The following is a 24,528-nucleotide window of genomic DNA, read 5'->3' as shown; positions in this document are numbered from 1 at the left end:
TCTTAACCACGTGTTTGCTCGGTGCAGCTTGAGTCAGCAGAAGACCAAACAGGAAGAATGATGTTCGGTGTGAGCTGAAGGTCTCCTCTCGTGTGATGAACACTGCGAGAAGAAACCAAACCGTGGTGCAGAAGAAAGAGCCTGAAGAGAAAATGTATGATATGATTTCCTCTGTTGTCTCAAAATATTTGAATAGAAAACCTGGATAATGATTCAGTATATTGCTATGTATATATATACTTTATATACATATACTTTATTTTAAACAGCTAGATAAATGCATACATAGTATACAATTCAAAACACAACTGATATGAAAAGACATCAACTGTGCATTATATGAAAAAGAGAAGAAGAAACAATGAATAGTTCCTCTGAAGCGGAGAGTATTTTCCTCCTAAAAAGGACCAGATACTCAACACAAATAGTTTTATACTATTCTGAAATGTCGGTGCCTCCAAGCGTGAAATTGGAAGTGTCTGAAGGTTTGGATCTCAGTAGATGTGGAATTATTTTCTTGCAGTGAATTTGGTAAACATGTCAAATGAGCCGACAGACTGCTGATGTTCTGATTAACTATGTGCAGCAACAGTAATTCATGGGATGAAAACAACCCATTTTGCGTTCAGGTCTTTGAGAGCGAGTCCGTGTTGATTTCCCCTCAAATGAGTTTCATCCTCAAACAGCTAAAGAAAGATGACTACAGAATAACCTGTAAATGAACGATGTGGATAAAAGTGTCTGCAGCTTAACGCCTGTGAGGTCGCAGGAAACGCCACAAACATTTACTTCTTTTAATGATTAAAAGTGATTTTCCAATATGAAGCCTCCATTATGGTGATGCCTCGTTCAACTCTACGCAGACTTACTTTTGGTATTTATGACTGCGCTTTGTTTTTCCTTTCTGTCTTTGAACTGCTTATTCGTTCATTCATTCATTCATTGTGTTCACGTTTAATAATAATCAGAAGGGGATCAGGAAACCAGAAAAACATCACATTTGAATGTCTCCCTTTTTGGTTTCATCTTTCAGAAACAAGTCAACTAAAGTTAAGCTTCCTTAAAGTTTGTAACTCTTTGGTTTTTACACAGAACAAACCAAGCTACATTCCCTGAATATCTAGAATATTTATACTCTTGAGAGTAAAGAATTCCTTTACATGGAAGGCTGACTGAGGAACAATCGATTCCTCTGTAGATTATTACTTTGATTAAATGAATTTCATTTATTCTTCCTATTTTTGTACAGCCTCATTTTACTACACATCCCCAATGCTGAAAATAAAAGAAATGTATCTTATTTGTATTATTTTTAATGATCTCTGTGCCGTTGTCTATTTGTCCCTAAACATGTTTTTTTAATTGTGAAGATTTGAAGGATTCTCTTAAGACTCTTGTCTCTCACTGATGAATGATGAATGAAATATAAAAAAAGAAACTCCATAACATTATTTTATACCTGTAAAACTAAATTGCATTGCTAGGTTACCGCTTGGTTCCACGTTTAGCTGATGTCATTCATAAAAGCATTTGGAAAGTTTACTTCTGAAACGATGAAATGATACTCAAATGTCACTCCTACATTATTTCAGTTAACCAGCGTTAGCTAAATCTACACCAGATTTGTCTCCATTGTGACAAAAAAACGCACAATTACAGGTTTCTAAATTTGAAAACGAATGTAAACATACAGAAATACTTAAGTTTTCTCATGGATTATCTTTCAAATATATACGTATCCATATCGATATTGATCCATCCCAGAACGTAGAGGAACAGGATGTTTTTTAAATCATGACTTGTCCTCTTTGTTTTTGCCTCTATAGTCAAACAGGTTCGTTTGATTCATCACACGAGTCTCAACAAGCCAGCAAACGGCTCGCCGCCGGCGGAGACGTTACCGTGGTTACGTTACAGAGACCCAACGGACCAATGAGAGATTGGTTCTTTGATTATTCTACACCAGCAGGACTGCGTTTCACATCGTGAGTAGTTCTTCATTGGAGGAAATGTCCATGGCAGGATGTGAGGTCATACCTCGCTCCCCCTCCCCCCTTTGAACTCTCAGTTCATCCCACGCCACGGTAGCAGTAAACGCCAGTGTGCCGACGTCACGGCGTCCTCCCCCTGCGTGACTGACTGTACATGCGCAGACATCCGTTCTGGGGGAGGTGGGCCGACGGAGTAGAAACCCCCGAGGCAGATTGTTGGACAGTTTACAAGAAGACGACTTTCAGCCGTTCAAACATCAGAGGGAGACCCCTTTGTCTCGGTTGGCTTTCCATCGATGTAGCGGGGGGGAGGGGGCAGCGGGGGAGGAAACCTCCCACCCCAACGTGGCAGGGGGATGATCATCGGCACGAGCGCTGCCATCAGATCGTCCATGTGACAGTAATAGGGTCCGGGCTTGTGTCTGTTCTGCTCTAACATGGCTTCAGATTGCAGAGGTCCAGCTCCTGAGGCTTCCTCCTCCCGGAGCAGTGGTCCCTGGGTAGACTCGGGCCGTTCTCCGTCATGCAGCGCACCGGCCGCCTTTTGAAGCCCCTCCCGCAGGACTTGGAGCACTGGGACCATCCGCCGGCGTCCCACGCGGGACACGGATCGCCGCATGCCCTTGCCGACGAGGGCCTGTCGGCGGCGCTACAGTCCGCCGCCGGACGCCCCTCGGTGCTCTGGCAGTGCACCGGCCTCTTCTGCAGACCGCTCCCGCAGGTGACAGTGCAGGGGTCCCAACTGCCCGTCACCCAGTGGCTGACCGGCCTCTTGGCCGCCATCAGCTCCTCGGCCTCGACCTGGTTGCTGTCCGCCAGGACGCTGTTGTGCGCCGCGTGGCTCTTATCCTCCTTGCGCAGGGTCTTGTCCTCCTTGCTGTCCTTGGCGATGTAGAAGGAGTATCGTACCCTGGGAGGAGTCATCTTCCCCAGAGACAGCACCTCCACGGTCAGAGCCTCCTGCAGCGGCCGGGTGGACTGGAGGATCTCCACCGCGGAGGAGGTGCCGCTGTAACGCAGCAGGGCGCCTTTAACCAGCAGGTCGCGCTCCACGGCCGACACCACGTAGTTGCCGTTCAGCAGGTACTTGCCGTGGCGGTTCTTGACCGCCAAGTAGTTCTCGTCGCTGACCATCCCCCGGTAGCCGCGCTGACGGACGTCGATGTTGGAAGCCCCGACGGGCAGCGTCGCTACGAAGTTGTAGCCATGACTACAAGAAAAGTGTGGACAAGAAGTTAGAAGGGTGAAGGGTACATTTTTCAGTTGTCTTTCAGTAACCCTGTGTGCTACTTACACAGGTTTGGTGAACATTCCCGAGACCTTCTTACAGCCCTGATTGTCTCCGCCGCAGACACCGCACTTGTCAAACTTCCTGCTGGAGTCCAGCTTGCCATCGCAGCCCGCCTTGATGCATTTCCCTTGAACGCATACGGCCGAGGTGTCAGGAGAGCAGAGCGTTCCATCCACAACCTGCAGGGTTTCCACATATTACATCTTAAGGTAGATAACATGTAAACCAGACCAGAAATAACAACAGGGAATGAAAGAGTGAGGACACAACACTATATACACGTTAGTGTTCTTCTTACTAAACAAACATGATGAACCGAAAAGCTACATAAATACAAAGTGAAAGGTGTCACCACAGGGAGAGCTCAGTGTCCTTCAGTGTAAACGAGATTCTGGCCAACATTGCTGCCACAAGCTTGTTTCCTCTCTGGTTGCATAAATAGTTGCTGACAAGCCACAGCTGAGAGGTGACTGTCGCTGCATGTTTCTCACCACACATCAGCTCTCACAAGGAACAAATCCCACAAACCTCTGTGACCACACAGGGCCTCCACAAATGGTTCATCTACACCTCCCATGAGCTTCTGACCCACAATGAGGTGTTCAGTGACAACTTCGGTTTGCATTACCGATTACAACAGTTGATAAACAGCTTCGGTTCTGGAAAGTGAAGCCGAGGCTTCACGTCTACGTTAGCTACGTTAGCTACGTTCACACCGAACGCCTCAAACGCTCTCAACGCGCCGCAGGACTCTCGTTGTACATTTGTAATCAGTTTGCGTATTCCCGCCCAAAGCGACTGAGAGGGGGCGTGGCTTATCACCCTGAAACCGATCAACTTTCCGCCATTGTTTTTTCCTCGCATCATCCGCGACGCTCTACTTGTTGTGAAAGTTCTACTCACGTCGGACCAAACGGAGTTGTGTTTTTGTACTAAAGCGTCCGTAGGCGCAGACAGCTCGGTGAATTTCACCGACTTCTACAGGAACTGCGTCTGGATCACCGCCGCTTCTAACCGCTGCTAACCGTGCTGCTAACCGTTAGCCCGTTTGCTAGCTCGTTGGCTCGGATCGGGCACCGGACTTCACATCGTACTTCCATGCCGAGGGAACTGACACCGGATGCTCAAGCAAAACCAAACGGCTCTTTTAAGAGCCACACACACGTTCTCATTGAGCAAACGCTTTTTATATTACTTTATATTTAGTATCAGTGTATCGTTTAACAGTACAATTACCCTACACTTTAGCTTACTATATTCAGTGCAGCGATGGGATGCTGTAAAAATGCACATATGGTTGTATGCTGTTTGTTCTTTCCCGACCGGTCGCAATAAAGGTACGAGGATGTGTCTACATCCTACTCTGGATACCGCTGTCTGCAGGGCGATGGGGAGCATTTCGGCGCTGATAGGCTGTCGCGCTGCACTGTCACAGCATTTTGTTGCCAAAAATTGAATATTTCAACTTTCGCGTTTGCTGCGTTTGGGTGTTTGACGCGGCTTCGCCCGAAATCACGTCGCTCCAGCGCCATTGCGTCTGTGCATAGACTTTGTATGTAAACCTGTTGCGCAAAAGGCTGGCAATGCGTTCAACGTACCATTAGAGTTGCATTCTCTGTTGCGCCCACCAGGGGGCGGCTCCTGTGATCTGTGAGAAAATTACTTCTCTCTTGATTTATTCCCTCAGTAAACATTTTAAACATGTTTATGCTGTGTTTATCTCTATCTCAATCTCTCTTCTTCAATATAGCATGATACATTGTAGTCCATTTACAGTGAAACAGACCATAAAGCAGGGGATGCTTTAACACGCTAATTGACAGTTCTCTACCAGAGCGGCATATGACGTCTCTACGTCCTTCTCAGTACAGATTCGATAAAAACAAACAAATGGGGGCGGCCAATATGCCAGACTCAATGCTTCAAAACCGCAGTAGACGAAGCATTAGTTGTACTTGCAAAGTACCCTTGGAGAGTTCATTACTGAAACTACACATTAGTATGTTGTGGTCACTCTGAGAAACAGTGAACGTGTTAAACCCGTTACGTACCTTTGGAGCCAGGACGTAGAAGTACCCGGTCCCGTTGGCGCGGCAGATAAGCTTACATTTGTCCTTCGGGGAGATGCCCGAGTATTTAGGAACCCAAGCCACAGTGGAGCCCAGTCTGTTGGTGTTCAGGCTCAAACCATTGAACGCTTCACACTGCTCCTCGCGGAAGCTCTTACCTGGAGATGTAAAAAACAGCCTCCCTTTAGATTGACGACTCGACCAGGTTGTGCGCGTCTGGCCTGACAACACCCCCGAACTGTTACATTATTGGTCGATAAAGTACGGCCTCAACACAAAGTTGAATCCATTCGGTTCACTTCTGCTCTCTTGTCTTTGGTTGTTTCAACTTCTTGAACAATCACCGTTTCTAGGTAACATGTTTGCTAAATGGTCACAGTATTACTGAGTGAACATACTCAAGCCGACACCAGCCTACCTGTTTTAGGGCAAGTGTTGAGGTTACAGGAGCAATACTTGATGCGAAGGCCGTAGCAGTATCTTCCTCCATTCTGAGGAACGGGGTTGTCACACTGCCTACTGGCCAGCTGAACTCCTCCACCACAACTCCGGGAACAACTTCCGAATGCTCCCCACTTCCCCCACCGGCCATCCACCTGGGACAAGAGACACACAGGCCCAGCAGGTACACCAATCTGTGATGAGACACCGGAGAAACCACCAGGAGGACAGAACTTCTGCACACTCTCACCTTGACGTGCACGGTGTTGTTCTTGTCCGTGCAGGCTCCTCGGTAGCAGACCTTCCCGTGGCCACAGCTGGTGCCGTCTGCCCAGGGGAAGTGTCGGGTTTGGCACACCAGCTGGCCGCGGGCCTTTCCGGTGCACCACAGCTTGGTGCAGGGCTGCATGTACGGGCAGGGCTTGGAGCCGGGGCCGAAGGCCAGCTCGCACTGGCGGTGTAGACTGTAGCTGGAACCGGGCATGTGGTCTGAGAAGGACAGCTGCTTCTGAGGCTGGTCCAGCAGACAATCTCCTAAAGAGACAAAGTTTGTGATACATTTCCTTTGGCTAGCAGAATATTCCCTACACTTGCGTACACAGCTAGATATTTTTAACGGATTTTAAACCGAAGATAAACCACCTCTTCTCTTCTCTAGCTAGCAACACTAGCTCCAAAAGTATTAAATAGAACAGGCACCAAATAATGTTTAGATTAAGGAGATGACTCGTACAGAAAAGACACCAGTGTTAAACTTACTAAATGCTCATTTGCTCGTTAGTAAGTAAGCTGGTCGACAGTTACACATTAAAGACAGAAACAGACTCCCTGAGGAGAGAAAGCAGAGTAATATATCAATACACTTTGGAATGTTGTATTGAATGCGGATAATGGGAAGTGAAATTAAATAGAAACTATAAGTACTTTTTATCTGAATATCACAGCATGAAAATACAACAAAATATACTCCGATATTACATCAAATATGTTTTGATACAGAATTAATGTAAGGCAATTTGAGCTTGGTTTTAAAAGTGCTTTTGGATCAAAATCTCTTAGTTCCGTTAGGGAAAAGATATTTTTCTTCAACAGGTCTAATTTAGAGAAGATAACTGGTGTAATGGTGGACTTAACATAAGCGTTGAAACCCACCAAGCAAACGTTGGGATCCATTGTCAAACGTTGGGGGGTACTTGTGTAAAGGAACCGGCTTGCTTCAGTAACTGCAGCGAAATGGTTCTAAAAGTCATGCGTGTGTTGCAGAGCGATTCACCTCCAGAACAACAGGTGGAGTCACGTGTTTTGTTGAAGACGACCTGGAGAGTCACGTCTTTGTGTGTGGAAGTCGCTGGTTGCTTTATTTATGTATCATAGACTTTATTGCCCCGTGCATCCACACTGCTGCTCTTCATCAAGGACACATTTGTCCCGTATTTTCCTCCACGACTTTGTTCCCCTCGTTTGTGGAGATCTCCCTCCATGAATCAGAGGCCATCCGGCGTCCTCATAGCCCGCCAATGACGGCTTGTACAAGCGCTCATATTTACGCATTTCTTCCCACAAAAGCTCTTCAATCGGATCCGTTCTCTCTTCAAAAATCTTCGACGCGCGCAAGAAGGGGTAAAAAACAAACGGGTTTATTTATTAAGCCTTGGGGTCATCAACCACGTTGTGCGTCATTGCGTTGTGTTTCTGGCCTCAAATCCCCAAATCTTTATAGAACAGTATGAATAAAAGTATCTGCTATTCCTAAAGTCCACTGGGGGGGCGCACTCTGCGTTGGATCCCTGTCGTTCCGACCGACGAGAGGCTCGTTGTGTTTGTTTCATACAGATTCGTTTTGATATGATATAAGTTCTGTATAGTGTGTGTGAGCACAATTAGATTACAACCAGGCTGAGAGCGTGAAGCCTGGACAGATGTGGGGAGTCCAGAGACGTGGACAGGAAGTGTTTACTGACCATGACCCCTGTCCAGGAACTGGGTAATGATGGCGGCGCTGCACGCGGACCAGGGCCGGCTCCTGTCGATTTGAATCAGCGTGGGAGACATCATGTGGTTGTCCTTCAGCTTCCCAAATACCTCCTCACATGCCTTCACATTGTCGTGGGGCATGTTGAAGACGTGGCCTGAGGGACAATGGGGGGGTTTGTCAGGGTCAAGGCGTCTTTTAAAGTAGGAAACAGACGTTTAAACCATTAAACCAGCAGGTAGGCTTAGGTAATCCGAGGATTAGGTTCAGGTCTGAGATGAAGAAAGCGAAGCAAAATTCACGCGAGTCCGAGGCAGAGAGAGTCGGAGTGATTGAGGCTGATGTCATAGCAGACAGGAATGCGGTGATGAATGGGAACGCGTCCATGTTCTAAAGCGACGGGGGAATTTAGTTCCCAAGGAAATCGTTCTCCTCCTTAAATATGAACATGAAGTACTTTCCAAAAGAAGAAAGAAACGGTGTTTTCAAACATGACCTATCGTATTTGAGATCCTCTCGGGAGGCCTCGGAGTTACTCGTGCATCTGGTTTCTTTTAATGCCTCAAACACTGATTATAATTTGAAAGACATCTTTTATAATAAAAAGGATTTAGCTTAACTAGACAGTTTGTCAAATTTTGGCATTGAGGTTTAAAACCACCCACAAGTTTGGGTTTCATTGACAAAGTAGGATTATTAGTGTTCACTTTCAGCTGTTTTTACTTATTTGGGGGGTAAATCTGCAAAAAGCTGCAAACAGCCCAAATTAGAAAAATAGACGAGTCCAAACAACTTCACACTCACCATGACACAGCTAGTTTTTTCTAAATCCATATTTGCTCATCTTAGCTATTTCATAAGAACCAGACAAGACAAATCCCCCCCCCCCCCCCGGCCCTGTGATTGGTAGTCGGTTGAAGCAGAATGTCTGACATTGTGGCTCAGGTTGGATGCAGCTTACAGGCTATATGGTGTGTAGAGTGCAACACTTCACCAAAACCAACAGATTGCATTTGGGATCATCCGACCGACCGGCGTGACAGTGAAATCACAGCATCGCTCACCGAGTTCGTGCGCCGCGGTGAAGGCGGAGGGCAGGCCGTCGTCCTCGATGACGGAGCAGCTCCTCTTCGGGTCGCACATGGTGCCGACGTCGGCCATCCCGAGCGTGTCGCAGGTCGTGGCCCCGCAGAGATCCTGCAGGACGCAACAGCTGGTTTACACTTTCATCTCCATCTCAACCAACCAGGGCGCAGAGAAGCGTGTTTTTGCCTGGATGGGTTTTGAGCTTCGAGCAAAGACAACTGATGCAAAGCTCATGGCGCCGTGGTTTGTTTATTGCTGCTCTGTTGTTAAAACACATGGAGGGTCGGGGCCGATAGCCCACCTCACGTTTCCTCTTGCGTTTAGTTAAAGAGAGAAGAAGCGGCGTTTGGAGGGACAGGGTGAATCCCACCTGGCTGAGTCGGACCAGGGTTGCAATGTCAGATCCCCTCATTTTAAACCAGAAACAACAGCAATCTGAAACTATTTACACTTGTGATTCGCAGACATTAAAGTACTTACGGCCCATTTTTTTGTTTTTTTGTTTTTTGTGAGCTATCCAGACAACTGGAGGATAGATTTACATTATATTTGGCCCAGATCTTAATGTGTCCCTCAGGATCCATTAAATGAACTTTGGTGATACTCTGAAACAGTCTCTGATAAATAAATAAATGACTTCCATATATATATATATATATATATATATATATATATATATATATACAAAACAACAGATGTCAATGGTAAATGAAAACGTGTCTTAGTCTTGCTAACGGCTTGACTGCTGTTATTAGCGTGCTAACGCTAGCTTGTTACCATCCCGTGCCATGTTACGTTATATATTGCCGTGGACGTACTTTGTCAGTTTATTCAATGTGAAAAGCTCGCGCACATCGGCCGACTAGTCGAACGGACGTCTCTGCCTGCGTCACGTGACTCCACGGCGGCTCGGCTCACTGGGTGACGTAGTAATCGCGCAACACAACGAATCGATGATGAAATTCGTTCCCAACACTTTTAATAATCGATTTTTATTGATTTCATCGATTCTAGTTGTAACAATCCAGGAATAGCTGTGACTCCTTAGGAAGGAAGAAAGAAAATGGCCTCCTACGTAAAAGTGACTCAGCCTGAGTGTCCTTGTGTTCCTCCCCAATGAGCGAAAAGTCACACACGAGGGAACTTGTTCACCCCGTGTTGTGACGAGGCACCTTCTGCCAGCCATGTGGATTCCACACCACCTTTTCTACAAGACTTTTTCCATCTCGCCAGCTGCACCCGTTGAGCCCTACAAGGACAACCATGACTTCTTGCATTTAACTGCCCTCAGTGTAAATAAGGGATATTTTTCTTTTTTTCAAAGGCAGGTTTTGACCCTGAAGTGATTTTGCATGTTTCTCTGCAGTCCAGGAGCGAGAACCAAACCCGAGCTAATGGAAAGCAGCTATTAACGACCAAACAGGGGGACCTGGCTCAGCTGTTCTTTTCCAATGACTCATTGGAGGAGGAAGGAGGCAACAGCAGCACACGGGCCGATGGATGCACAGCAGAACACACACAGAGTTGTTTTCTCTCGTTTCAAAGTCAATCTAACGACGACAGACGCGTTTTACAGCCTCGCAAAAGTTTGACCCCACTTCAGAAGGGGGCGGGGTCACGACGTCACCCACCGGTTTGAGCCGCGTTTTGAGGCCTCCGAGTCGGGCGTTCACACATTTGTATTGGCGGTCTCACTCGAACCACATGACATAGTTTGAGACGCTGGGGTACCCGGAGCTTTAGAACATGACACCAAAGGAGCGTATATGAGGTGGAGTTTGTCGTCATGACGACGCCCATTGGTTTTATGGACACTTTTTGGCCTTTTTTGGCAAACACTGATCAGCTGATCATATTACAACTGCCCTGAGCTAAATGTTAGCATGCTAACCATAGTTGTTATATAACAAGTGGATGTAGTTGCTATATTGGTCGGGGCGGCTGTCTTGAAACCTGTCAATCAGAGCGTAGCCCCGCCCTGAATCAAGAGAGGTGGAGTCCTTTTCTCATAGACTTCTATGGGACCAGAGGAGTCGCCCCCTGGTGGTGACCAGAGAGAATGCAGCCTGAAGCTCTGGCTTCTCTCAGTAGAGCTGGAGGTTGCCTTATGCTCGGCGCTTTGAGGGGACGGGGGGGGGACAGGGGGGGGGGGGGGGGGGGGGGCATTGTCTCATAACACAATCCTGCACAAGCTGTTTAGCACTGCAGCCTTTTCTTGTCCGCTCTCCCCACCTGTGGGGTGCGACCCTCTTACCTGCTTGGTGAACAGTATGGCGGTGTCCCAGTACTCGGGGTGCTTGTCGTTGTGTTTGTTCAGCTTCTTCTGCCAGGAGCAGAAGTTGCGCAGCGTCAGTGCCGCGTTGCTGGAGATCTTTGGCCCCTTGTCAGCCTCGTTTATCACCATGAAGTCCACCACCACCACGTTTATGGAGTTGAGGATGCTGGGGTGCTTGTAAAGCCTGGCCGCCACAGCCATCAGGGTCATGAGGTAATGCTTCAGGTCGCCCCCGTGGAACGCAGCCATAGATTCATCCGCCACCACCAGCACCTCCACAAACCTGGGGATGGAGGCGAACCTCTTCGACCTGCCCAGGTTTTTTACCACAGTTGCAGCCAAGCCATCAAGGTGCTCGCGGTTCTCAAAGGACCCGTTGAAGTTTGCGTCAGGTGTGACGGCGCACCTGCTGGTGTGGTTCGCGCCGGAGTGCGCAGCGCGTGTCCAGCGGTGGATGACGTGCGTCCTGTTGAACGAGTTCCGATGTTCAGCGTCTCCGGTGTCGGTGGGGCGAATGAAATACTCCATGCCGTCGTAGGAGAAACCCCCCCGGAGACCCTCACACAGACTGAGCGCGGCGAAGGTGTCCGGATCCGCGTTCACAGTACCGGAGAAGAAGCACTCCCGCAGGTCCGCGGCGCCTGGCAGCGCGAGGAAGCTGGAGTCCGGCGCGAGGCGGAGGTGGAGCACCCGCTCGAATGCGCTGAAGCGGAACGCGTGATGACCCACGCGAGCCGGGATGCAGGAATCCACTTCCTCGCAGTGCGTGACTTTAAGGTGCAGAAGGAACTCCGCAAAAACAAACAGGCAAGTGATGAGCGCGGCCATCGCTGCTCCCGCGCGCCGAGCTCCGCGCGCAGTGGGGATGTCGCGCGCAATGGCACGGAGCGTTCCGCGCGCGTATCCTCAGGCATCCGAGCTGCCCTCCCATCGCGCACCGCTTCCCCTCTGACCACCGGTTTACAGAGCGAGGGGGGAGGCGGGGTGGTGGTGGTGGGGAGGGGGGGGGGGGGGGGGACAGACAGAGAGAGACAAAGACAAAACCACCTGGCTACATTTGGTTTCTTGGTTTAGATGAAAGGCACCTGCGTCCGAGTGTAAAACTAAACACGCGCTGCTTTTATTTACTGTTACAGAAACATTTATTGCACAATTGAGTAGAGAGAATAAATAAAGCCGAGCTGGAAAGACACGTGGCTCCTTTTTCCTTCCAGCGCTTGTACAAGAAAACAGTTTAAAGACACGAGCGAAGCGGAACTCGGGCAGAGAGCGACACCTGTTTGCGCGAGAAGTTTACCGGAGCGTCAGCGCGCGCCCGGGCGCACGAAGGCGTGCGCGGTCCTCTGACGCCACCCGGCGGCGGACGCGAGTAACTGCGCCGTGCGGGGGCCCGATCACGTGGTGTCTGTGTCTCTGAGCGTCATGTGTCCACGCAAAAACAAAACAATGCTAGTTTGTTTGTTTCAGCGTTTCATTTTAAATCAAATAAATCACAAGTTTATTGTATCCGTTGCTTCTCATTATTTCACTAGTTCACTAATATTCTTCCCATTGAAGACACATTTCCCTTATTGTTCAGAGAATGCTTCTCTGCGGCGAATGTGGCGTAAAAAAACAACAGCAGCGCAACTTCGAGGCTCGTATTCTCCTCTTGCCTCTAATAACGCGTTAAATCCTCGTTCAGTGTCCAATGCGGCGGTCGGTGCTCACGTTCCTTCCTTCCTCCGTCCATAAGAGTCCGCCTCGCGCTGTGTGGGGGGGGGTGGGGGGGGGCTCCGCGGGGACCCGCCACTCACCGACAGCCGCGAGCAGCAGACCTCCAGCTGGGCGTCGCGTAGACGTCCCACGCCCGCCGGGTTAATAATAGCAGCGCGGTTGTCGAGCTATTTCAGAAGGGAGGGGGGGGGGGTCGGCCCGTTCTCATTGGACCCCTTTCATCCCGAGTGAAGTGCGAGTGGGAGGAGAATTTCCAGCAGCGGAGGAGATCAAAAATAAACCCCCTCGTGTCCAGAGAAGAGCAGAAAGTAAAAATACCCCCGATGTGTCCGGACCGCCGCTGCTGAGAGGTACAACAAGGGAACCAGGAAGGACCACCGAGACGGACTGGCGTTAAATACCAGACACACTTTGACCAAGACTGGCTGAAAGGGGGTCAGGAGGGCGGCGGGGGGGGTCCAAACAAATCACTTTTCCTTTGGAGAGATCTTATTGGAGGAGACGCACTACATACCAGAGATAAAGGACACACGTTGTAATAAAAAAACGTTCCAGAGGAGAAGATGCGTTCCGCCGTGCGCGTCGCCTTGGCGCTGCTGTGCGTAATGCGCGCGGCGCCCCGCGCTCCGTTTGAGTCTGAGGACGTTGTACCTGTTCGGATGAACCACAGGACCAGTGGCCGCTTTTGGAAACGAAGCGAAGAACGGCCGAGTTTTACCCTCCGCGCATTCGGCAAGGAGCTGACCCTGAACCTGATCCCGGACACCGGATTCATCGCGCCCTCCTTCACGGTGCAACGGGTTTTACGCGGCGCTCCGGGCGCGCGTCCCGCGGCGGATCTCCGCACGGAGGAGGGCGAGGGACGGCTCAGGCGTTGCTTCTACTCGGGGACAGTGGATGACGACCAGAGCTCGGTGGTGGCTGTCAGTTTGTGCTCCGGCGTCTTGGGCTCCTTCGTGACGGAGGGGAACGAGTATTTCATTGAGCCCAAACTTCGCGGGGTCCCGGGGCCCGATTCCGCAGAGCAGCTGCACGTCGTCCGGAGGAGGACGTTCGCCCGCAGCCTCGGCGTTCCCCTCCCGTGTGATCAGGAGGCGGCGGCGGCGGCGGAGGATGAGAAGCCCAAAGGGGGAAGTTTTACGCGGGGCCACGGTGACGCACGGAGGGCACCTCGCCGGAGACGCTTCATTTCTGCGCCTCGGTTCATCGAGACCCTGGTGGTGGTTGATTCAACCATGGCCCACTTCTATGGAGATGAAGTAAAGGTCAGACACGACGAACGCACTCTTTCCTGCGCGCACTGTTAATGGGAACCTAAACAACCCGTAGTTGCTCAGACATAAACAGACGGCGTCTCTTTCCCCCTTCGGGTCCCTTTCTCCTTCACACATAACGACCGCGATCTGTCTTCTCTGCGCCGCTGCATGAAACACGTTTGGCAAAGAGGAGGCTCGGGAGGAAGCCGGCGGGCTCCCTGTTTTCCACAGGCTGAGTGGGAAGTCAGGCAACAGAAATGCAAGCAATGCAGAAACGCATTCCTGAGCTCTTTGGTCACGATTTGGCTGCCGAGCAACGGAGAAGATCCACCGGCCGTCAATGGCGGCCGCGCGCCTTGTTTACGCCTCACTGTTGATCCGGTTCATGGGCCATTTCCTGCATTTCATCTCACATAACATCCGTTGTTTCAATCATCCCTCATTCCTGAGATCAGTCATTCTCTGCAGTCTGTTTGGACTTGAAAAGCTCCTCGCCAGTGGAGTGAATATGTAAAGGTTAGAGGGACAAGTAGGGGTTGTTTTCACATGTTTATCACAAAGGAGATCGGCTTATCAAACATCCCCCCCCAGGCAGAGAAAAACAACATGTGTGGCTCTTGGAAAAACGTCTTTGGGGAAATGACGCCTTAGAAAAGAAGACATTCATTGTGATTTAGTAGCTAAATCAAAAATGAACTTATTTTAGTGTCATGCGTTCAGCTCCGTCTCTCCCAGCACATGTTGGCATAGCGGATATTTGGTGTCAATAAGTAACAAGAAAGGCCAAAAGCGCAACATGTGTATTTGCAATAACTTGGATGTACAACTTGTAGCCCAAAGCTCAGTATTGGTGCGATTCTCAGTGTTCTTAAGGAACTAAATTGTTTGTTACTTATTGCCCCCCCACAGCACTACATTCTGACCCTGATGTCGATGGCCGCCCAGCTTTACAAGCACCCCAGCATAAAGAACTCGGTCAGCGTGGTGGTGGTGAAGATGCTGGTGGTGGAGGACGAGGAGGTCGGCCCGGAGCTCTCCAGCAACGGGGGCGTCGCTCTGAGGAACTTCTGCTCCTGGCAGCAGCTCTTCAACCCGACGAGCCAGAGGCACCCGGAGCACTACGACACGGCCGTGCTCTTCACCCGAGAGGTGAGCGCGCCCCCCTCCCCCCCCCCCCCGGCCACGTCTTCTCCTGCACACACGGTGCTCTTAGTTTGTCGTTTGTCATTTGGCAGCTCTCCCAGAGTTTGCTCGGGTGAAACAAAGAAGACCCTCCGCCAGAGATTAGTGAGGATTGACAGTTATTTTTGTGAACACCACATAGTCAGAGCATCTGAGAAGAGTCAGATGCCACCTTGAGAAGAGGGTTACCACCTTCCTCGCATATACAGCCAAGACTGATGTAGTAGAAAATCTGGACCTTATATATCGGTAAATGTTCTTGGTGTTTGATTTTAAAACAGCAGTGGCTCAGAAATGAAACCCCACATTTGCTTTGATGATGTTTTTTATAAAACCAATGGGGGGAAAAAGGGGCCAACTTTCTAATCGATTCGTGTTGCAGAAAGACAGACAACGTGAAACCGGACCTCTCTCATCAGCTTCCTGTCGAGCAGCAACAGGAAGCACCGTTTTCAACAAATAAAACCACAGCGCACATTGTTTTGTTCATGAAATGCAGCCTATTGATTCTCAGTTTAAAATCAAATGAAATGCGTCAATGGGAATAAGCAAGTGACCCATAATATATAAAAAGAGGTGGAGGACTGAACCCTTTTCATGGTATTGTTGCCTGAACAAAACTATTGGCATTTCAATTGAATTCTGTTTTAATGTCTTCTTGAAAGAAAAATCATCTCATCAATTGTATTTGATGTGGTTTTGATCTTAATGTCGAGTCCGCCGCGGTAGGCCGGGATATTCTCTCCATCCACGAGTCAATAACCGAGGCCAGAAGGAAGTCCGACCCGGGCCGACCGCAGTACACGATGTGGTACCTGAGCTGCAAGTGTTCAGTGACACATTGTGGGGCCCCAGCTGAAAGAAGAGAGAGGATGCCATCCATAGTTCTTCTTTGGGAACACGCGTGTGTGGGCTCAGAGGGCACGCGTGTTCTCGTGAGGACGCTGAGAGGGAACCTTGGAATACCCGAAAGCTTTTCCATGCGGAGGAAATGTCAACTCAAAGCAAACAAACTGTCCTTTATGGGTCCTCCGACAGGAGCTTCAGGCTGCGATCGCCTCGTTCTGGCGTCCCAGGTGCGTTGGCCAGGTGTGGGCGCCGCTACGCGCGACTCCCATTGTCTCACATTCTGCCCCGGTCACCGCATTGACCCCAGGACCAGCTCGGCACCCGTCCATCCACGTGTAGATCTGACCCTGGGTCAGGGACACGATGAGCACAGCACATGGGCCGACGCGGTCTTGGTTCGAGGCCCCGGTGGAAGCGGTTTACTTGTTTTTCCGCTCGGGCCGAGAGGTGCCCCCCGAGATGTGGAGGACGGACGGCTCCTCGGGGACGAGCTGACTTTAGTGCCGCCACAAATCAGACCCGGACACGACCGAGAGGCTTCGAGCGGTCAGCTCGGCTCTGGTCCCGACTGTCGTGGCCCCGAAGACCTTTTGTCATGCGTGGCCCTCACACTGTCCTTGTCTCGCACGGGACGGATTCAGTGGCGTGTGAATCTGCAGCTCTGGACGGCTGCATGTTGAGGATATTTATTTGTTTTCTTTTATGATGGAAACACAGAGCAACACGTTTGGCATTTGACTTTAAACTAGTGGGCACAAGCAGAGAGTGAAGCCTTCGTGGTGCATTCGCTGCCCATGAGGTCGATAGAATTCCCGTTTGACAGAATAATGTGTTGGACTCTGCCGGCTGTTTCCAAGCAGCGGTTAGAACACGGTATCCGGCCACAGATGAGTTACAATTCTTCTTCAGTACAGCATGGCGTTCATTTAGTAAATGATGGTCGATAGGGTATGCTTTAGGGGGGGGGGGGGTCTTTACCTCGGTATGGTCCGGTCGGTGTTTTCCGGTCTCAGCGCGTTTGTCTGTGTTTGCAGGACATCTGCGGACAGAAGAGCTGCGACACGCTGGGCGTGGCCGACGTGGGGACGATGTGCGACCCCAAGAGGAGCTGCTTGGTCATCGAGGACAACGGCCTGCAGGCGGCCTTCACCGCCGCGCACGAGCTCGGTAGGCCTGCGCCCTTCTGCCATCCGCGTGCAGCGAGTTGTACCTGCAAGCGCGTGTTCCATCAGCTCCGCCTTCTCCCCCCCCCCCCGACCCCCGACCCCGCAGGTCACGTGTTGAGCATGCCCCACGACGACTCCAAGACCTGCGAGAGGCTGTTTGGAGACCTGGGCGGACATTTTCTCATGGCTCCTCTGTTCGTCAGCCTCAACAAGTCGGCGCCGTGGTCTCCCTGCAGCGCCCTCTACGTCACGGAGTTCTTCGACAACGGACACGGTAGGGAAGGCGCTCCAGGTCCTCCTTTCGTCATCGGGGCCGATCCACAGGTGGCGAGGGCGCTGTGTTGTTCCTCCGTGCTTCAGAGGTTGCGGAGATGGTTTATCTTTGTACCGCGCTCCCTCCCTCGCCCTCGTGTCACGTTGTGCATCTCCTCGCCAGATGAGCGAGGCTAGTGGACTCCTTCCGGTTCTTCCCCCATCTTCTCGGCCAAAAGCAACATCTGGTGTCAGCGAAATATGTTCCTTATTGGCTTGAAGAAAGAAAAAGATGTGTGTTGCATTCCGAAGCAACGCAGTCGTCATCGGCGACTCCAGACAAAAGCGTATTGAACGTAGTGAGGAATCATCGGGGGAAGAATAATCGATTCTCGTTGAACAGCCGTCCTGACTGAGAGCTCATTGGCGATAAAACCCCCCTAATTAGATTTAAAATATCCCTTTTTTTATTGCCCTGAATACCTTTCCGCTGTTGCCACTGCTCGGAGACCGACCCCCCCTTTCACACAGCGCTTCGCTCTGCTCTGCGCCAACAGGAGACTGCCTGCTGGACGTCCCGGAGGCCGCCATGCCACTACCCGGGGAGCCGCCGGGCGCCAGGTACGGCCTGGACCAGCAGTGCCAGCAGATGTTCGGAGAGGACTTCGTCCAGTGCCCCAACTCCTCGGACAGCGACGCCTGCAGCCAGCTGTGGTGCCAGGAGGACGGCACGCCGCAGTGCTCCACCAGGAACGGCAGCCTGCCGTGGGCCGACGGCACGCCCTGCGGCCTCAACGGCACCTGCCTCCGCGGGGCCTGCCTGGCGAACCGCGAGGCCAGCGAGCTGCCGGTGAGGACGCGTCTTTGTTTCCGTAAAGTTGAATGCGTCGGCGGGCATCTCTTGATCTGCACAGTCAGATTGTGTGACACAACAGTTTGATCCCTTTTACCCACAAACAACGCACACAAAACTTCCATCGCAAATCTGCTGTGTGAGGGAAAAAAACCAAGGCCACGGAACTGAAGCAAATAATGCCTCCTGAATCGGGCAGATGTAGAATTTTCAGCATCGCAGACGTGAGCAGAAGTAGAACGCGTGAATGGCTTCTGGCGTAGTAGTTGCATGGATTACGGCTCCTTAGACGCCTCTTTGTGTTTACTTAAACGTGATGATATCTTCTCGCGGAGGAATGATCGCCCATCTGTTTATGAATCCAGACGTGCTGGCAGCCGTGACGTTAGCCGCTCCAAACTCGTAAAACGTTTCTGGAAAGGACGCTCACGCTAGCAAACACACACACACACACACACACACACACACACATCGTGCCTCACAAAGCAGCAGCCCGGCAGGTTCCAGCGGCGGTGAGTGACACATGTGGCAGGAATGTGTGGGTAGAGCCAGACAGCGGTCGCGTGCCGAACTTCAACACGCATTTAGCCCCTGAGCGCGCTGTGCGGCCTGACCCAGAAATCCAGACTGCGGTTTCAGGCAGCGCGGCTCAGATTGCCTTTGGCACCGAGCGCTGACCGACCGACTGCTCTTGACTGCTCCGACCCAAACCCCCCCCCCCCACCTCCCTCGCCGTGTGGCTTTTTATGTTATTTATTTTCTAACGGCAGGTGGCTGTGGATGGCGGCTGGAGCTCGTGGGGTCCGTGGCAGCGCTGCTCCAGAACCTGCGGCGGCGGGGTGGAGTTCTCGGACAGGGAGTGCGCCGACCCGGTGCCTCTGAACGGCGGGAGGTACTGCGAGGGACAGAGGCTCCAGTACCAGTCCTGCAACACGCATCCCTGTGGCGACAACGACGGTGACTATTTAAAATGTGCTAAAGCTGCATTCTCTCTGCTGACCAGCAGGAGTCGACTCTTCTGGTCCCATAGAAGTCTATGAGAAGATGACTTGCCGTCAAGTCAAACAGACCATGAAGCAGAGGATGCTTTAGGGCGGGGCTCCACGCTGATTGACAGGTCTCTATTAGAGATAGATTCAGCGTTTCTACCTCACTTTGGTCACTTCCTGTTCTCTGGTTGGAAGCCATGGAGCCCGTCAAAAAAGGTTTAAATAATTCAAATATCTCACAGTTTTCCACTAATTTTACTGTTGTGCGAACATTTAAAAAAACAAAACAAATCGAATCAAATTTAAAGTCTGACAAATACAGGATCAGTTAACTCATAGTTGCCATGCTACGGTAATATTTGATGGTTTTGCAACAAAGATCAAGCAAGAAGAGGAATCGATTATCAAAGTAGCTGCTAATAAATTGACAAATAAATTAATTTCAATTAATGAATGGAATTATATTAATTCAGTTAATCCATCTAAATATATTGTCAAAATGTCTAAGAATAGATATTTGAATACCAACATTGGAGTACACACATTGAACATATTGCACCATTTTAAAATAATATCTGGTAGTGCAGCTTAATTTGGTAACTTTACTGAGATTAGATGATTAGACTTTAAAGTGGTGACCTTTTGAATGCCAAACCTCCCTCCACCTTGTACCTACCCAGGGAAGAGCTTCAGAGAGGAGCAGTGTGAGAAGTACCACAGCCCCAGCTACCTGGACTTCAGCGGCAACGTCAAACAGTGGATCCCAAAGTACGCCGGCGTCTCCCCCCGGGACCGGTGCAAGCTCTTCTGCAGGGCCAGAGGCAGCAGTGAATTCAAGGTGTTCGAGTCCAAGGTAGAACTCGTCTGAACCCCTGTTTCTCATTTCATCTGACCCCCTCCCCGAAATGTTGATCTGACGCTTCCCAATCCTAGTGAATTTCTAAAAAAAAGTGTTTGTAGTTGGATGAAGAACACCACTTAGCACCCTTTAAAAGGAACAATGTGTCTTTTTGTTCAATGTTTTACACAAACATGCACTTTAATTGCTATAAAAGTACATTTTTCTACGTCGATTTCACAACAGCTTCCTCAATAATACAATACACAGAAGCTGCTAGTAGCTAATTATCGTAGCTTAAACCGTACAAGCATGTTTTCATGCAGAGGATTAACTGTATCTACGATTATATTACTCTCACTTTAAAGTGACACACAACACACAACGCCACACATGCTCACAGCGGAGAATTCAAGCTAGCTAGCTAGCCAGCTAGTTTGACAGTAAGCTAATAGTGCTAGCCATATTGTTGTTATTTTATATTGCTGCAGCTCTATATTTGCATTAATGATGACACATAATCGCGAAGCTTCACACGAGTTTGCATAACGTGTCCCTGCAGGTGATCGACGGGACGACCTGCGGCCCCGACACCACGTCGGTGTGCGTCCAGGGCCAGTGTGTGAAGGCCGGCTGCGACCAGGTGATCGGCTCCAACAAGAGGGTGGACAAGTGCGGGGTGTGCGGAGGCAGCGGGCTCACCTGCAGGAAGATCACGGGCTCCTACAACAAAGCCACGTAAGCGAAAAAGCGACGCAATCAGCCCCCACGAGCCAAGATGCATTTGTGCATTTTGTGCCCGTCGGCTGCAGAGTGTAATAAAAGCACTGCAGAGGTTTGCTGTGCTAATCGTGCTCAGCACTGCGCTGCGAGCTATCGTGCCCATCTGCAGCCACTGATTAAATCAGCTGTAAACGCATATTTGAGCCTCTCTTCAGTTTGATCATAACCTGATGGGCGATTGCAGCACGGAAAAGCCTCGCTTCCTCTCCTCCATGGGAAGGTTGTGGAGCCACCAGAGCAAAAAGGAACATATTGAAAAACTCTAATTGTATTTAGTGTGGGAGTTAGTAAATCGACGACCCCAGACGTTCCATTCAATCAGTGTGATTTCCATTTCCCAGTTTGTGCTCGGTGACTCTCTGATGCCAAGACAAGCAGCTCACACGCACTTCAGGTCCAGTGTTTTTATCCTCTGGAAGAGAAAGTCCTTCACTGTCCACAACCTGCAGCCCCAAAACAGAGATGGAAATCCAATAGAATTTCTAGAACTGAGGCGATTAGCCTAGCTTAGCGTGCATAGCGGTTGTCAGTACCCTGAAAATAGGTATCATGATGCAGAGGTTCAGGATATGGGCATATGATGTAAATATAATCCAATGTTACTCAAAGTGTAGAGAACATAAATGCATAAAGTCTGAGTAAAAAAAAGTTGGCATGTGGATTTATTACAATGTGTCTGAGCTGCTGCAAATCTCTGCATGTCAAACTTTTAAAATGAAACTGATGCAGTGTTTCTTCTAGAATCTGTGCAATATTAAAAAAACACAAGAATCAATATTACACATGTTAATAAAATGCGTTAAAGCAACAGCTTGGGAAGTTTGGCTCGAGTGAGATGACAAGATTCCAAACTGCTTCCTGTCGGTTTATTAAAAGCCAGTAACCGGAGACGGGAGAGTCGGACGAGACGGAACTCCTGCAACACTTTTTACTTAAATACTTGACAGGAAAACCAACGGGTTTCAGCACGCCGCCTTGAATGGGCACGTCTTTGAGCATTCGAGCAAGCTGAGCTCACTAGAATGAAGCAATGAAAAAGTAGGGTAAGGAAAGTTGAAGTAAGGTAACAGAGCGTTGTCATCATCTCGCTCACCTTCGTTGTTCTTTTTTCTCCTCCAGTTTTGGGTACAGCGACATCGTCACGATCCCCGTTGGCGCCACAAACATTGACATCAAGCAGCGGAGCCACGGGGGAATCAAACACGATGGGAACTACCTGGCCATAAAGAGGGAGAGCGGCGGCTACATCCTCAACGGAAACTTCTCCGTGTCCACGGTGGAGCAGGACATTCCCGTGCTGGGCGCCGTGCTGAAGTACAGCGGCTCCTCCACCACGCTGGAGAGGATCCAGAGCTTCAGGGGGCTGAGGGAGGTCCTCACCATCCAGCTCCTGGCCACCGCCGGGGACGCCAACCCGCCCAAGGTCAAATACACCTTCTTCATCCCCCGGGACGCAACCTTCAACAGGTCCAAGGAGAGGAAGAGCTCATCGCCGTCCCCGCACGCCGTCCACCCGTTGGGCGTGGCCGGCTGGCAGCTGGGGGAGTGGTCCGAGTGCTCCAAGAGCTGCGGCTCCGGCTGGTCCAGGAGGAGCGTGGAGTGCCGGGACGGCGCGGGCTTCCCGTCTGACCACTGCGACCGAGACCTGAAGCCCGGGGACATCCGGCCCTGCGGGGACCTGCCGTGCCCCATGTGGCAGATGGGGCCGTGGTCCGTCTGCTCGAGAACTTGTGGCCAGGGCGAGCGCCGTCGCAGCGTCTTCTGCATAGACTACACGGGGAAGACCGTCGGACCGGAGAAGTGCGACTCCACCAAAGTCCCAGAGCCCGTCTCTGGAGAATGTCTCAACCCGGAGTGCTCGTGAAGAACGCAAGAATAGCGAGCTTTCCCACTGCGCACCAACTATGGACGGATTACTGAATGGACACGCCGGACACAGGCTGTGTCAGGGATGGAGACACAACATGCAAAGAGACAATATGACTGCAAAGAGACAACATGACTGCAAAGAGACAACATGACTGCAAAGAGACAACATGACTGCAAAGAGACAATATGACTGCAAAGAGACACAACATGACTGCAAAGAGACAATATGACTGCAAAGACACAATATGACTGCAAAGAGACACAACATGACTGCATAGACACAACATGACTGAAAAGAGACACAACATGACTGCAAAGAGACAATATGACTGCAAAGAGACAAAACATGACTGCAAAGACACACAACATGACTGCAAAGAGACAATATGACTGCAAAGAGACAAAACATGACTGCAAAGACACACAACATGACTGCAAAGACACACAACATGACCGCAAAGGGACAATATGACTGCAAAGACACAATATGACTGCAAAGAGACACAACATGACTGCAAAGACACAACATGACTGCAAAGACACAACATGACTGCAAAGAGACACAATATGACTGCAAAGAGACACAACATGACTGCAAAGAGACGGATTAAAACCACCGAGTATTCATCTTGTTGACATTTAACATTTAACAACCACTATTACGATTTGAAAAAACATGGAAATCTACCTCACTCTGGATGTGATGCTTTGTATAGATGCTCGATAGCGTGTGTGTGTGTGTGTGTGCGCGTGTGTGTGTGCATGTGTGCATGTGTGTGTGTTTGTCTAGAAAGAGAATCTCTGCAGTACGTCTCTCTGGGTCGGCTAACGTTTTGAGCTTATTGGCATGAAACCTGCTGTCCATCACAGCACGCTAATAACACGCCCACACACTCATGGTGCCACGTTAAAGTGAAAAGCAAACTATTTATCGTCTTCATGAAAAAATAAGTCATTTTATTTCCAGACTTTTGTGTTACGGCATCATTTGTAAAAAAAAGACCTTTCATCAGAATCGTGTTTGTATATTTGGTATCTTCATTCCTGTTAATTTACATTGTTATGAAACAAAATAGATGGAGCGTTAGGCTTATATCCCTTCAATGAAGGACCATGCTATGTTAGAACTACAGCTTAAGCTATTTATTTTTGTAATATTTGGATGAGTAATTAACATGCCAGACGCTGCTGTCTTTGGGATTTTTGCCTATAAAAATGGTCCAATAAACACATTTATGTCAACAATAACTATTTTTTCTGTTATTTTTGAACAAGCCATTTCATTTTCTCAAGGATCTTCTTGTCCCGACTGGTAAGTACTAACACACTAAGATAATGACCCGAACAACAAACGGTAACTCTTCCATGTTTTCCACATCGTTGTTGACGTGATATTGTGATTCTTTGAGCTTTTAAAACTAGGGATGATGCAGATAAAGTAAAAAGGTGTTATAGACAAAAAATCCCCTCATCTAAGATAATGGTTGCATTAAATGAAATACTATAAAGTGAGTCTTTGTCTTAAAGATGGAACATAATTCATGCGATCCTCAAATGAAAATGGTTAAAGAGTAAAATATTTATAGTGCACAAGAAACAAGGTGGACACAATATACAATCAGTAAAAAGAGTGTGGCGTAGAAGGGAGCT

At 49.6% G+C, this 24,528-nt stretch overlaps 2 protein-coding genes across 3 annotated transcripts; one reads left to right on the top strand and one right to left on the bottom strand.

Moving 5' to 3' along the window:
- Positions 1-212: 212 nt before the first annotated feature.
- On the bottom strand, positions 213-13,487 carry LOC120814798 (A disintegrin and metalloproteinase with thrombospondin motifs 15-like). 2 transcript variants are annotated; one of them, XM_040169869.2, is made up of 9 exons: positions 13,356-13,487; positions 11,105-12,073; positions 8,829-8,961; positions 7,754-7,921; positions 6,043-6,326; positions 5,770-5,947; positions 5,334-5,509; positions 3,286-3,461; positions 213-3,201 (listed from the first exon to the last, which is right to left on the bottom strand). In XM_040169869.2, the coding sequence occupies exons 2-9, from the start codon at positions 11,951-11,953 to the stop codon at positions 2,424-2,426; spliced, it is 2,742 nt and encodes a 913-aa protein (XP_040025803.2). In that variant the 5' UTR covers positions 11,954-12,073; positions 13,356-13,487; the 3' UTR covers positions 213-2,423. The 2 variants fall into 2 exon arrangements, with proteins under 2 accessions (XP_040025803.2, XP_077962651.1); XM_078106525.1 differs by lacking the exon at positions 13,356-13,487 and adding an exon at positions 12,922-12,990.
- On the top strand, positions 13,405-24,126 carry LOC120814796 (A disintegrin and metalloproteinase with thrombospondin motifs 8). The gene is made up of 9 exons (XM_078106523.1): positions 13,405-14,106; positions 15,007-15,246; positions 17,163-17,295; positions 17,401-17,568; positions 18,104-18,396; positions 19,170-19,356; positions 20,069-20,241; positions 20,789-20,964; positions 22,129-24,126. The coding sequence occupies exons 1-9, from the start codon at positions 13,405-13,407 to the stop codon at positions 22,871-22,873; spliced, it is 2,817 nt and encodes a 938-aa protein (XP_077962649.1). The 3' UTR covers positions 22,874-24,126.
- Positions 24,127-24,528: the final 402 nt, after the last annotated feature.

This window comes from Gasterosteus aculeatus, chromosome 1 (genome assembly GCF_964276395.1).
Source record: "Gasterosteus aculeatus chromosome 1, fGasAcu3.hap1.1, whole genome shotgun sequence".
In the NCBI taxonomy this organism is placed as follows: Eukaryota; Metazoa; Chordata; class Actinopteri; order Perciformes; family Gasterosteidae; genus Gasterosteus; species Gasterosteus aculeatus.
The sequence above is the reverse complement of the archived record's forward strand: the minus strand, read 5'-3'. Positions and strand labels throughout refer to the sequence as shown.